Here is a 16,354-nt window from a genome sequence, read left to right as displayed (position 1 = left end):
GAGTACTTGCATAAGATTTTTCATAGTTATATTATTTATATATTAATTTTTTTTCTGCAGTTTTTGTATGGGGAAGATGGAATGGATATTTCCAAAGTTCAATTTTTGAACAAAAAGCTAATTCCATTTTTGAATGATAATTCTGATGTCATCTTGAACAAGAAAATTGTTGAAAAGTTCAATGAAGAAGGTGTTCCTGAAGATTTGACACAAACTATTAAACAGGTAAGTGTTATAATAAATTTATGTCGTACTAAATTTACAAGGAGTACCACCGGTTTATTTTTCTTTAATTTTGATGAAGCTTTGCACAGTGATAGGGTTGATAGTCAAATGTAATAGTAAAATATTATAGGCCTGTGAGCAGTGGTTGGATTATAAAAATTAATTGAAGTTTTGAAAAAGTAGAAGCAAGTGCTTAAACTGACTGAGCTACCGAGACTATTACCGCGGTCTGTTTAGCAAAACTTTAATTTTTATACTCTAACCACTTCTCATAGGCCTATAATATTTTACACCATTCCTTTTGACTATCAGCTCTATCACCATGCAAAGTTTCATCAAAATTCTAGAAGAGTAAACCTGAGGTTCTCCTTGTTATTTATTATAAAGTTGACAAAGGAGAAGTTTATTTTTGTCTAATTTTATGTTTCAAGTCATTTTGCATCATTTGGCACTAAAATTGTAAAATTCTGTGTTAATGTAGTTTTTTTTTAATTGTTTGTATATAAAAAATATAATAATGGGCCTTAGAACTGTTTCTTGAGGTACACCACATTTGATAATTTTATAAACAATTTTTAATTTTCTTTCTTACACTTTTTCTGATAAGAATTTTTGTATTATGTTTCCAGGAGTACTAGAAAGTTTTTTTTGTGTAATTCTAAGTTTCATGTCATTCTGAATCTTTTGGCACCATAATTTATATAATTCTGTGTATTTAGTTGAGCTTATTTACATTTCCTTTAAATTGTTTATATATAAAAAAATTATGATAAGGGGCCTTTTGATTGTTCCTTTAGGTACTCCACATTTGATTGTGTTTTAGAAATTGGCTTTTTTGATAAAAATGTTTGAGATTTTTGAGAATTTTGAAATTTTTAGAAATTGACTTTTTCGATAAAAATGTTTGAGAATTTTGGAATTTTTAGAAATTGACTTTTTTGATAAAAATGTTTTTTGGGATTTTTGAAATTTTCAGAAATTGACTTTATTGATCAAAATGTTTGAGATTTTTGAGAATTTTGAAATTTTTAGAAATTGACTTTTTTGATAAATTTTTTTTTGAGATCTTGGAGAATTTTGAAATTTTCAGAAATTGTCTTTTTTGATCAAAATGTTTTTTGAGAATTTTGAAACTTTTACAAATTGACTTTTTTGATAAAAATGTTTTTTGAGATTTTTGAAAATTTTGAATTTTGTAGAAGTTGACTTTTTTTAAAAAATGTTATTTTTATTTTGAAATGTTTTGGAACTTTTTTTCACTCGTTGCTTAGAGACGAAATATAGAAGCGCGTACGCGCCGCGTCGCGGTTTAACAAAAAACAATGATTCGAAAATGTATACTCAATATAAAAATCTCTATAAAATATCTGACAATTTGATGTGCATATATCTAATGATCATTTTTAACCTTCAAACGGCATTTTTTGGACTGTTTTTAATCGATCTCCAAAACCGCTAGATCTGCCTTCTTAAAAATTTAATAAACTCTACATTTGGTCAATACAAGTGAAATGTTTTTTGAATCATTGAAATCGGGCGCTCCGTTCTCTCAAAAACTGAATCAACATTTTAGGCACTTTTTGCCTCGTGTCTCCGGAACGAGTTGTCCTGCCTTTGGTAAAAAGTAATCGACACATTTCTGCATCAATAGGAATCGAATGATTTTTGAATCACTGAAATCGGTTGAACCGTGTTTTTGTAATCGTCGGGGAAAATTTGTATCCGCACACAAACACATACATACGCACACACACACACATACACATACATCATTTTTTTCTGAAGTATGCCAAAGTGTTCAGAAACCTTTGAAACCTAAAAATATACAAAAAATTCTATTTTTTGCGTTTACTATAAAGGCTGGACTTGCCTTTGGTAAAAAGTAATCGACACATCTCATGTATAGAAATCGAATATCAATCAAATCGCCAAACAATAATTTCAAATATTATCAATGTCAAACAATGAAAAGCGGTTTTTTGTATTTTTTTTAATTCATTTCTACAATCTAGCTATATTTTTTTAAATCACAACACCCTAAAAAAATCCCTTGAGAAAGTTCATGAAGATTTATCAAAATCCGAATATTCGTTTAGGAGGAGTATCATTACGAAATATAGAAGCGCGTACGCGCCGAAACACTATTTTAAAACAATTCTTTAATTTAAAATGTATACTCAATATAAAAATCTTTATAAAATATCTGACAATTTAATGTGATGTAATGATCATTTTTAAGAAGAATTTGATGATTTGTTATTATGATATTTTATGATATGTTAGTGCTTTTGAAATCGTCAGGGAAAATTTGTATCCGCACACACACACACATACAAACACACAGATACGTTGATTTTTTCTGAAGTATGCCAAAGTGTTCAGAAACCTCTGAAACGTAAAAATGTGCAAAAAAAATTATTTTCGGTTGTTTTGCGATTACTATATCTTATTCTACGGAAAGTTTTTTTTTTTAATTTCAATAATTATTACAACTGCTAAATTATTAACATCAAGTAATATTGATAAATAATGACATAAATTTAAATAAATAAAAGTGCAAAGGATAAAATTTACATGAAAATAATATCCGTAATATGATTTGATATAAAATATAAGCAAATAATAATAAAATTAAAATTAATAAATAATATAAATAAAATATCTGAATAATAAAATAATACTAGAAAAATAACAAAATATAACAAAATAACAATAATAGAAATAGTAAGATAATAATAATAATAATAATAATAATAATAATAATAATAATAATAATTTATAAGATCATTTGGAATTTTTCGTTTTAGCCTTGTTGGGCGCGCTTCTGAGTATACTTTGTTTGCCAAGTAATTTGGGTGCTCGTCTATTCTTTTTTTGTAGTTGCTTGTTTTTTGTTGAATTTCTTCATTTACTGTCATTATGTTGCTGTCCTGGTGAATCAACCAGTTGGAAAAAATTCTACGGAAAGTTAAAAGTGTTATCCTATCCACTTACACCTAGTTCCTTTACCTTTTAGTTAAAACGTTGGAAGCGCAAATACGGCGATCCCTTACAAAAAGACAGAACAAGTCCATTCGCGCAGTACTCCAGAAAATATTTGCCGGAAAAAGACAGCATCGAGTCGGCCCAAAAAAAATCCAAAATGACCGGCAGAACCCGGTTGACCAAAAAGGTCATCAAAATGTGGCGTGCGATCCCTAAAGAAGAAAAAGAAAAATTGAAAGCCAAGTTGAAAAACATGTGTCCGGATCCCCTGATCTCAAAATACCAACCCGATCACTACTTTGGGGTAATAAACGAAAATTTGGAGAACTTGATGAAGGATTATTTGGATAAACAGAATGTTAAGGAGGATTTTGAGGATATGATCAAGTATAAAGCGATGACCACTTTATGTGAACCCGGTGAACCCGTAGGCCTCCTAGCAGCCCAGTCTGTGGGCGAACCGTCTACTCAAATGACCCTTAACACTTTCCATTTTGCTGGCAGAGGTGAAATGAACGTCACTTTGGGTATTCCTCGTCTCAAAGAAATCTTAATGACTGCCAGTAAAGACATCAAAACCCCTTGCATGGATATCCCTTTCAGAGAAAATGTAGCCAAACATTTTTCCGAAACCGAACGCCTCAGGAAGAGGTTGGTGAGGGTTACGATTGCCGAAGTTTTGAAGAAGGTCCAAGTGCATCGGATAGTCACCGGTGCGAGGAATAAAATGCACAAGTATTCGGTAAAGTTTGAGTTTTTGCCTCATGGTGCTTATAAGAACGATTTTTGTGTGAAACCGAAGGGGATCATGAAGTTTATGGAGCAGAAGTATTGTCCTTCGCTGATGAGGGCGATTGTGAAGTCTTCTAATAGCAAACAAATGTAAGTAGAAAAAATTTAGTAATTTTTGCTAAAAAATAATTTACTAGAGTCTAGAAAACATTTACTGAAATCTTGTTGTGCGAAATTTTGTATAAACTTGTTGGAACATTTATTTTCTGGTACAAGGACATTTTTTTATATTTCTTCAAATATTTTTTAATTTTATTCTAGGACATTATAATTACACCTAAGTCTGTTTTTACACGGTAGATTGGTTCCAGAAAAAGCCGTGTAAAAAAGAACGTGTAAAAAAAGATATTGTTCTTATAAAAAAATGGGTGATTTGTTCCTAATCTCTAAAACCTATTGAAATTGGTGAAAAACAAGAATTTTTAAGAACAAGAATTCATGTTTATTTTATTAAATCAAATATATAATGCTTATTTTCACAAGCATAGAAATTAATATGCACTCTAATCTTCAAAGTAATATAAATTAAATGTATAACAAGTTCAGGAACTAAAAAACTATGTTGTGAACGAAAAGAATAAGTTATTCAATTTTTAAGGTAAAAAATAAAACTTCGTAAAAATACTTTTTTGTGATATGAACATACTTCGCAAAAAATAAATTTGACAAAAACAATTTAAGTACATACATACAATTTCAAATCGTGCTAAATGGAACAAAGTCGTGTAAAAAAATTAAAAATATTCAATTTTCAAACCGTGTTATATCAAAACCGTGTACAAAAAGACCGTGTAAAAACAGACTTAGGTGTAGTTTACATTAGTTAAAACTTGATAAAATTTACTAAAATCTAGTAAAACATGTTCTGTACACATGCATATTGAAATTTTGAATAATTCGTAATTGAAATGCGGACTTTAGTATTTTCATAATTTGTATTGCATATATCAATTTAGGATATTTTTTTACGTTTCTTCAAATAACTTTTGATTTTCTTTTATGACATCATAATTTGTTTACATTAGCGAAAACTAGATAAAATTTATTAAAGTTTAGTAAAAATTGTTTTATACTCTTGGATATTGAATTTTGACTAATTCGTACTTCAATGACATTTTTTCCTTTTCTAACAATACTTAAGATTTTCTTGGATGAATCTTTCTTGGTAATTTGTATGAAATTTTTGGATGATTGGACATTTTTTTTATATTTCTTCAAATATTTTTTAATTTTATTCTAGGACATTATAATTTGTATACATTAGTAAAAACTAGATAAAATTTACTAAAATCTAGTAAAAACTGTTGTATACACTTGTATATTAAAATTTTGACTAATTCGTATTTTAAAGACATTTTTTTACTTTCCCAGCAATACTTAAGACTTTTTTGGATGAATCTTTCTTGGTAATTTGTATGAAATTTTTGGGTGATTGGACATTTTTTTTATATTTCTTTGATTTGATTATTTGATTTTCTTTTATGACATTATAACTTGTGTACATTAGTAAAAACTACATAAAATTTACTAAAATCTAGTAAAAATTATTGTATACACTTCGGTACTGAAATTTTGACTAATTTCAGTATCAAATTTGACTACGTAGTTTTTACTAATATATATAAAACATAAAAGTCGGAACAAAAATTTCAAGATATTCAAAAAAATGTAAAAAATTGTCCAAAATTTACATATTGCTTAACAGTATCAGAACAATGTTCCAATAAATTGCTCGCAAAATTATATAGAACATTTTTTACTAGATTTTAGTAAATATTATAACTATAACTAAATAACTAAAACGACTAAATTTTTTTAGTCGTTTGAAGAAATTAAAGAAAAATTCCTTGCTAGTCAGTAGAGTTCATTTTTTCTATTTGATGTCTTGTAATTCAATTTGATGGTCAGTAGAGTCCTTTTTCTATTTAATGTCTTGTATTTCAGTTTGATAGTCAGTAGAGTCCATTTTCTATTTAATGTCTTGTAATCAATTTGATAGTCAGTAGAGTCCCTTTTTTATTTCACGTTTTTAGTTTCAGTTGCTTGTCAGTAGAGTCCTTTTTAATTTTACTCGTATTTTAATATATTATTAACAGTCTTAATCTAAATAAAAAAAAACTTTCAGAGAACTATTTCAAAGTCATAAGTTAGGGTAAATATACCCGCAAAAATCCTCGTAACGGGTATTTGTAACGGCCCTCCTTATAGCGTTCTATTATCTATTAAATTCTTTTATCTATTAAATTCTATTATCTTTTATCCCTTAGGTTAATTGTGGACGAAAAACAAAAATCCAAAAGAAATAAAAAAGACAATGATGATGAAAATGAAGACAAGGCTGCGAAGAAATCAGGGTACAAGACTTTTGGAGAAGACTATGCTACGTCTGATGAAGATGAGGGACTTGTAAGTTAATAAAAAAAACTCTGATGAAATTTAAAAGTAGTGTGTTAATTAATTGTTTTTTTTTCTAGGGTGATGATGAAGATGCGACAAACGCTCGAAAAAGATCTAGGAAGAAGGATGATCAGGAATACGATGTGTCTGAAGATGAACAGAATGATGTTACGTCAGAAGGTAAGGGTATTGGTGAGATTTTTATTTATTTGAGGTTATGAAATTTTTATAATTTTTTTTTTGTTGCAGATGATATGGATGAAGATTCAAATGAATCCAAGAACTTGGAGAATGGTAATGATGCCGATGATGTCAAAACCGAAATGTGCGATGATGGTTTCAGTTTTGATGAGACGAACTTCTTGTGGTGCAAATATGTTTTCACGGTAAGTTAACCTTAAAATTGTTTCACATTTAAGTTATTTTATTTTTTAATGTTCTGGATAGTCTAGAAATGTTCTTGATAGCTTGAAAATGTTTTGGGTAGTTAGAAAATATTTTAGATAGTCTGAGGATGTTCTGGGCAGTAGGAAGTTCTTGATAGCCTGTAAAAGTCGTAGGTGGTCTGAAATATTTCTAGATAGTCTTAAAATGTTCTTTGTAGTCCTGAAAATGTTCTGGATAGTTTAGAAATGTTCTAGATAGTTGTGAATTGCTCGAACTGGTCTGACTGAAATTATTCTAATCGAGATAGCCTAAAGTGTTTCAGACAGTCTAAAATGTCCCAGTAAGATTAAAGATGTTCCCAATCATCAAAAAATGTCCTGGATAATTTAAAAATATTCTTCAAATCTAAAAATTAGTCTAAAAATATTCTAAACAGTCGGAAAAACTTGCAAAACCTTTAAAAATCTTCTAGATAGTCTAAAAATATTCTGAACGATCTAAAAATTTTATAGAAAATCTGTCGATGTTGTAAATCGTCTGAAAATATTTAGACATTTTAAAAATGTTCTGAGAGAATCTGAAAATATTGCAAATTGCCTGAAAGTGTTCTAGACTGTCGCAACATATATTAGACTAAAAAAAAACATTATATAACAATTTTGAATAATGTTTAATAGTAATAAAGTAACACTCGTAAAAAGATATCTTCGCCATGATAGAATAAAGCTGTGTTGCTTTAATATTCTTTAATATCTATGAAAATGCTGAGAATTATCATGTTAAACAACGCCTTAAGAAATACTGTTCTCACAATTTCACTCATCATGTAATTGTATTTGAAGAACTTCAAGTAACTGAAATTAACATACATTCATTGACTGTTTGTATTTTTTACTTTTTCGCTGGCGATATAATCTCATTGTAATTGATTTATGATTTACATTTGATTTGCTCAGATATAACATAAGATAGCAAAATAATGAAAGTTACACTATTTGTAATAATATATTTGAAAACGTTTAAAATTTCTCGAATATTTTGTTACGGTGCGGGATGTTTAGCAATTTGCGTTAAGGCACTATGCCACTTTCAACTAGTTTTCTTCTTTATTTCTAGTTGGGCATGCATTACACAAAAGTAAATCTACCTGAAATCCTGAAAGGCCTTGCTGAAAAGCCGTCATTTGGGAAACACCGATATTAAACGAGCCATAACTTACCAGAACAACGACGGCGAACTTGTTCTTAAAACTGATGGCATCAATATTGTTGTAGTATAATAATAATAATAATAATAATAATAATATATTATTATATATATATATATATTGTGTGTGTATATATATAAATATCTCACCACCGCTCCCAGACCTTCACTACACTTGCTTTATAACCTTGATCAGTGCCCACAATGCACCGCTATTAATAACATTAAATATAGGAGGGTAATATGTGCTCCTTCAATTTTCGTTTGTTAATATAATACTATTTTATTATTTTACACAAATTTAGTGTTCAATCAATTTTACATCATAATTAATTGTTTCTGTTGTTTTCCGATTCGGTATGTATATTTCCTCCTTTTTTATATATTATATTATCATCAACTTTGTATTTATGTTATATGTTTTTTAGATTACTGAATGATGACACACATCAATGTCGAAACGTTTAAGGAATAAATATTTGTTATTTAATCTTTTTTTTTGAATATTAATTTATAAACTAAATGTTTATGCAATTTTAGGAAATGTTCAAATACAATGATCTACTAGATTTAAACAAATTATACTCAAACGACGTCCATTGCATCGCCCAAACTTCCGGCATTGAAGCCGCTAGCCGAGTGATAGTAAAGGTAAGGACCTGGCAAACTTTTTTTCTGTCTCTCCTAATAATTAATACTATAATTTGTTTTTGTAGGAGGTGCAAAACGTGTTTCAACGTTTACGAATCACTGTAGACCCTATACATTTATTACTGATCGCAGATTACATGACATACTACGGACTTTCCAACCCTTGAGCAGAACCGGGTTGGAAACATCGGTGTCACCTTTGCAGCAAATGAGTTATGAATCTTCATTGACGTTCTTGAACAAGCGCTACCATAAAAGGTAATAATTATATATATATATATATTATATATATATATATATATATATAGTAGCGAATACTAGGTCATTTGCCCACAAAATACAGTCTTTTAATGAATTTCTAGTAAGCGAGCTTAATGAAGTTTTACTTCAAGAAATTTAGATTGTATCTTTTATGGCATGTGGGGTGTCGTTTGAAAGGTCTCGACGAGTAGAAAACGATTTTTGTAAAACAAAACACAAGCATTATATATTATCATAATTATAATCGCAAAGAATATTAGAATATCAAATTTTATTGGAAAACTGTTAAAACATGTAACGTGCAAAACTTTCATAGCAAATACTGAAATTAACTAGGTCATTTGTCCACAAAATACAGTCTTTTAATGAATTTCTAGTAAACGAGCTTCAAGAAGTTTTACTTCAAAAATATTAGATTCTATCTTTTATGGCATGTGGGGTATCGTTTGAAAGGTCTCGACGAGTAGAAAACGATTTCCGAAAAAACATTTGTTTACAAAATACAGTCTTTTAATGAATTTTTAGTAAACGAGCATAAAGAAGTTTTACTTCAATAAAATTTAGGTTGTATCTTTTATGGCATGTGGGGTATCGTTTGAAAGGTCTCGTCGAGTAGAAAACGATTTTGGAAAACATATAAATATATATTAGGGTGGTCCTTAATATGGACACTTTCGATTTTATTATTAAGTAAATGCTTGTGCCATCTGTAACTAATTTTGTACAATGTTTGCCGGGTCGGCTAGTATATATGTATATGTTTTTTTTTCAGGTATGCAAGATGACCTGAATTCCCCTTCAGGTCGACTGATGGTAGGACAGCCCTGTGGTACAGGTACGGGTACTGTTTCTTTACTAAATAAAATTTCACATGTGGCTTTTGGGTGAAATTTTGAAAAAATTTTGAATTGTGTAATTGTAATAAGATGTAAGCGAGAATGTTATTTGTATTTTTGAGAATATATATTTGTTTGTAGAAAGTGTGTTTTAATTGAGTATAAAAGTCAGGGGTAAAAATTTGTATCAATGTTATGGCAAGGCCATGTTATGCTCCATACATTGTGCTACTGAATCATACTGTCAAAATAATGCAAAACATGGAGTATTTGCTGTGCTTTAAGGAGTTTTACACATAAACTGCAACGTTACGCTTATGTTACGAAGCTGAGTCAGAAATACCCTGTTATCTGAGAGCGTTTTTTTTTTTTGACATTTGTGCGGTTTTTACATTAGGTTTCCATCTGACAATCTGAGAAATACGTCTGACTGCACAGCAATCGCATGGCTTTTGACAAAATTTAGTATTGAAAGTTCTTCATAACATGTTCTTGCCATAACAATATATTCCGTAAGATGTATATCCTAGTTGTTTTATTTTTCCAACGCATTATATATATTGAAACAGTATGTCAGTGTTATCGCAATAAATTTTTCCCTTTAAAATATAAAAATCCCTTAAAAACGCGGTATCTGTTTTACGCGCCATTAAACCTATTCGAGTGATATGCCTTTTATATTGTGTACAGAATATGATATATCCGCATAACAATTCGCTTTATGCAAAAGATTTATTGACAGATTTAAATAAGGATTATTTTTTAAAGTAGGTTAAAAAAGAGGAAAGATCGAAACTTACATAGATTTTAAATTCATGCATAAACTAGTGGTGTATGCATCGTGCCTTAAGGCAAATTGCTGGTACTTCCCGTACCGTAATTAAACATTCGAGAAATGAAAATAATCGATGATTGTTTTGAATAATTTCAAATAGATTATTAATTATAAATACATATTGCTAATTTATAAGTGCTCATTAGGCGACAAGCGTATTCTACAAACAACTTGTGTGTATGTTTATAAGAAATTTGTTAATTTTTCTTTTTTTTATTTTTTTGATGATTTTGAAGTCCTTTCAAAATTTTGAAATTTTTTTATAAATTCGAATCTTTTTGGAATTTTTGAAAAAAATCGATTTTTTTTTTAAATTTTCTGACAATTTATAAATTTTTGAAAATATTCGATTTTTTGAAAGATTCTAAATATTCTCAACTTTTTGTAAGGAATCGATTTTTTTTTGAACAGGATGAAAAATTTCGAAAACTTGAATTTTTTGAAACTTAAAATTTCTTTGAAAATTTTGAATTTTTTGTTATTAATTTTCATCAATTTCAATTTACGAAACTTTTTGTTAAAGCATTTTTTGCACACCGTCTACACAAGCATATTGTTATTTGAATTAATCTAATCGGATGATCCGTACTCTCAAAAACTGCATAACCCTTTTCACATCCTATGCGTTCCATTACTCCGAAGCGGTTGGACGTGCCTTTTGCAAAAAAATATTTAAAACTTGGTACTGAACCCAAAAAAATTGTGTACACATTGTTAAAATCTCTATAAAATATCTGATAATTTGATTTGCATATGTCTAATAAACATTTTTGACCCGTCAAATGGCATTTTTTTTAATTTTTTTATTGAGAGTCCATAACCGCTTGACCTGCCTTTCCAAAAATTCAAACTTAGTCAATACACATAAAATCTTTGTTGAAATATTCAAATCGGACGCTCCGATCTCTCAGAAACTGAATTACGATTTTTGTAATTTTAGTCCCGAAACGGCTAGACCTGGCTTTGCCAAAAACTAATCAGCACATCTCCTTGTCAATACGAATCGAACGTTTTTTGAATCATTCAAATCTGTTGATCCGTGCGCCCGAAATCGTCAACGAAGATGATTTTGGCAAAGACAGATCGAGCCGTTTCGGAGATACGAAAAGCAAAGAGTGCAGAAAATAGAAATCTAGTTTTTGAAAGAACGGAGCATCCGATTTAAATGTTACAAAAAACTTCCTGCTTGTGTTGACCAAACGATTGCTTTTGGGGTATTTTTTTATATCGAAAATAATTCAAATTTTAATTCTAATTCTAGCTAAAGTTCTAAAGCTCACCCATATACTTTAAATATATAATTTTAACTTTGCAATTCAGTTTATATAATTCTTAGAAATATGAGATAAGGTCCTACATTCTAACTCCCTTTGATTAGGTTTTTTTTATTTAGTTTTTATGTAAACATATATAAACGTCGTCCAAATCGTAAGCTCTTATAATTTGTCTATAAAATACGAATAACGAAAGTTACAGCATTTATAATAATCTATGTTGAAAACATTTAGAATCCCTCGAATATTACATTATTGGAAGTTCTAGCGATTTGCCTTAAGGCACGACGCCATACACCACTAGTCAATTTAACACTACTTCCAAAATATCGCCTGGATCGTTTTCAACCAAAGTTACATGTCGTTCAATTCTCTAACAAATGTTCTTGAACGCCTATCCGTCCGTCTGTCTTGAAATTTACACATACAAAAATTAAAAACACAACAATTAAATCTCTTAACAATAAATAAATAAATAATATATTTAACATTGACGTCAATCTTGATTTACAATTCTAGGAAATCGTAGACACCAATTAAAATTACGAACGGTTCGTTAATTCCTTATTTTTGTTTATTGAATCCTCGTGTTTTTCTAATAACTAATATAACTTTTCATCTCAATTGATGTCTCAATTGAGACACGAGGATTGCATTCTCTACTAATTGGAATAAATTAGATAATTACTCCGTAGTAATTGATACTTTTGTGGAACACGGAATAGAAGTCATTTGAGGCGATTTGAACACAATCATTTTTAACTCTGTTATCTATGAATACGAGTGTAAAAATTAGGAGGAAGGGCTTAAACTGACTGAGCTACCGGGACATTGTAATAAGGAACTCTAGTCTATTTTTCTAAGCTGCATAGATGTCCATTATGAAGTATATCTGTATATAAGTGATACATATCTACACAAACTATTCGTGTGCTTGATCACTTGTTTAAAGTAATAAATCTGAATATCAATTCATTTCTCATTATTTATAATTATTTATAAAAATATGCAACGTTGTAATACTTAATAGCCATCATAAACGAAAAACATGTAGGCTTTCTCTAAACTTCCAAAAGTGTTTGAGATATAATTCTGAAAAAGATATATACTTGGCATGTTAGAATAAAGCTAAAGAAATTATGCCTAAAGAAATATTGTTTTCACAATTTCACTCATCATGTAATAATTGTGTTTGAAGAACTTGATGTAATTAAAATTAACATTCATTCATTGATTGTTTTTTTTTTTTTTTTTTTTGACTATTTTTTTATTTGATTCTTTTATTTGACGATACAGTCTCATTCTTTGAACAGCTGTAATATCTGTCTTGCTTATAAAAATAATTTCTAAAAATATATAGTGACCACGATTGATACAAATTAATTCAATAAACTTACGTTTCTTACACGACACAGATTTTTCATTTGTTTCAACGCTCTCACGCGACACGACGACCAATCACAATCGACCCGTATAGAAATGATCTCATCGAGAGCGAATGACGAATCATTGGCACTCGACTCGAACGTAACGCTTTTCCGTTGCATTTGTATAAAAATATTATTCGAAATACAGTATTTTGCATAAAATGGCGTCTTAACGGAGTTCTTTGGTACATAATATTAAATTGTAATTAATTTTGTTTCTAGTTTCTTGACGACACCGTCATATGATGTCGTGAAGTAAAAGTTACTTTCTCCGTTGACTTTTCAATAGGCCTATATTATTATTTTCTACACTTTTTACTAAAATCATTGATACAAGAAAACCTATCAAGCGTTACCGTCACATCGAAAAGTTAAATTCAAACATTTTTTGCGTGTAATAGGAAAGCCGGTAACAAAATTATTCATATAAGCTATATATTATATAATATTTATTATTGAGGTAAGAATTTTATTTATTGTATTCTTTATATTGACATAAATAGCATGATATATGAATAGGATAACAAAAAAGTAGATTATATATTGTGACAAACAAATAGTGACATATAGAAACGAATATTATAGAGAGTGTCATTAGAGACAATAAACGAGTAATTAGAGATGAGGTGTGTTAATAGGGAACGATGTTAACAATGTGGTTACTTTTTTCATGACAGCGACGTTGTTCTTTTTAAATTCAGGACTGGTTGTATCCATTTTGCACCCTACTTTAACATAGCACAGTTAGAAAAATCTATATTTTACTTGTTTGTGAGACAATTCCTAATTTTATTCCTAATTTCATTTTCCACCGACCCCCTCACTATTAGTGCAAGTGATAGAAATTTTTTGCACCATAAATTTACATATAAATAAGTTTAAACGAAACGGAAGTGTTAGTAGAACCGAAAGAACTGTTCAGAATGGTAAATATTAAATAAATAGATATATAAAATTTATTTATAAAATTCAAAATTAATTTGTGAAATTTATTTTAGAAAATGTTAAAATTGTTCTTAGTTTTGTGTTTTTTGGCTGCTTTGACGATGGCTTTGCCTTATGGTGGCGAATCACATGATCGAGATTCTGGTAATAAAAAAAACTTAGTAATAAAATTTATTATTAATTAATATTATTAACTTATATAATATAATTTTTACCATCTTTTGGAACGTGAAAGTAATGGGGCAATTCTGCCGTAACAGAGCTCATAAAATAGCGTTGTCATGGCAACGCTCTTTTAAGCTTGTTCTTGGTATTGAAGATTATGAAAATGTCTTTTTTTTTTTTTTTAGTTTTTAAATATTTTATTATTAAGCTACAACGCAGTTAATAATAATAATAAAATTTATTCTACATAAAGCATACTTCAAAGGAATATTTTAGTTATCTAAAAATAATTTCATAATCTAAAATAATGAAGAACTTCAATTCTTCCATATTAATATTACATAAGAATTACAACATTTTACTAGAGCATATTTACAAAATAATTTCCAAACAAAATTTTGTGTAACTATTTTCTATTTACAATTTGAAATATTTATTATATAAATTTATCAATTAACATAACAGGAATCGAAATTTATGCGAAGTGGTTCTAATGAATATAACATTGTCAGTATAAAACAAATATTTAAAAAAAAATTGAAAAAAGTGATAGTTACATTAAATGTTTGCCTGTAACTTCTTTTAAAAATTCATTTAAACACAGGAACATATTATTTAGCAAAAAAAAAATAGTCATACTATCCACCACATGTTTGAAAATTGAAACAAAAACACATATTTTTTTATTATTAATGATACATTGATTATATAGAAACATGGAATTGGATTTTGACAAACATTTATGATATAATTTGCCGTGCGATCAGGCGTATTTTATATATAAACAAAGCAAGTATGATGGATCATTGCAGATTCTGTTATCGAACATGCCACCGGACTTGTTTTTATGTAAAATACGCCTGATCGCACGGCAACTTGATAGACATTTTCACATTTGAATTTTCGATTACATTTGAAATAACGTGTTATATATATATATATATATATATATATATATATATATAATTATGCATATAAAATCGTCAACGCACTATAAATTTCGAAAATTTATATTATACTATTATTATTATATTAATTGCCGAGTTTTTTACTTATTTTACGAGCTCTGTTACGAATTGTCCCAAAAAATTTGTAAATTTGCGAATTTTAATTTGATTTTATTTATTATTTTTTTATTTTAATTATTATTCTAATTACTATTTTATTTATTTTAATTATTTTTAGACCATGTAGGTCGTGTTCAAATTAAAGTATATCGTGGCCCTACAGATGAAGCTGAAGAATATGCACCTTGGGGATTTTGGGTGAAACAACCAGCTGAAGACGATACATATTAATAAAATAATTTTAAAATATTAATTTAAGACCAAACCAAAGTTTCTGTTAAAAAAAACGTTTTTGTTATATAAAAATTAATTTAGTGTAAATTATTTTAAGTTTTATATGTACCCGGTGTTTTTATGAATACAATTTTATAAGATGAACTTGAAATTTTGTTGATTGGTGAAAAGGTCAGTCAAATTACTAAAGATAACAATGATGTGTGCAATTAATTAGGGTCTTTGCAAAATCTATTTTTTCCGGGCTAAAAAATGCTCAAATATTTTTAACTTCCCGTAGGGCAAGTTATAGTAATTGCAAAGAAATCCAAAAATGATAATTTTTATATATATTTACGTTTCAATAGGTTTGAAAAAGAGTTGAAAAATTTAAAATGTAAACTAGTTGGTTTGGTATTTAGCCTTGAGGCAAGTTACATGAACTTCCCGATATGTGTAAATAATAAACTTCATCAGTCCTACTTTAAACGATAATAATTTTAGCAAAGTTTGACGAATTTGTTAAAATTAAACTACTTGTCGTAAGGCCGTAATATTACAGTAAGTTCTATAAGACCATGATGTATATCGCCAAAAAAAGTTCCATGAAAATCGGCTTAAATTTTTTTTCAGCAGTTAATTACAAGAAAACGGCTCGGTAGATTTTCACCTAAAATTAATCAGTACC

The 16,354-nt window shown here is 28.6% G+C and overlaps 1 protein-coding gene across 1 annotated transcript in view; it reads left to right on the top strand.

The window, feature by feature from the left end:
• Positions 1–8,905, top strand: part of LOC113388420 (DNA-directed RNA polymerase I subunit RPA1-like) — a 55,315-nt gene extending 46,410 nt beyond the window's left edge. Inside the window, 10 exon segments of the mRNA XM_026625798.1 lie at positions 61–231; positions 1,510–1,515; positions 3,242–4,092; positions 6,270–6,408; positions 6,477–6,579; positions 6,649–6,785; positions 7,949–8,056; positions 8,533–8,643; positions 8,709–8,793; positions 8,796–8,905. Coding sequence (XP_026481583.1) covers positions 61–231; positions 1,510–1,515; positions 3,242–4,092; positions 6,270–6,408; positions 6,477–6,579; positions 6,649–6,785; positions 7,949–8,056; positions 8,533–8,643; positions 8,709–8,793; positions 8,796–8,905 — 1,821 coding nt within the window.
• The last annotated feature ends 7,449 nt before the right edge of the window (positions 8,906–16,354 follow it).

The sequence above is a fragment of the Ctenocephalides felis genome, unplaced genomic scaffold, assembly GCF_003426905.1.
Source record: "Ctenocephalides felis isolate EL2017-DRISC unplaced genomic scaffold, ASM342690v1 CF-g0.4_SCAFFOLD_03572, whole genome shotgun sequence".
NCBI lineage: Eukaryota > Metazoa > Arthropoda > Insecta > Siphonaptera > Pulicidae > Ctenocephalides > Ctenocephalides felis.
Note: the sequence above shows the minus strand (reverse complement) of the source record. Positions and strands in the feature narration are given on the sequence as shown.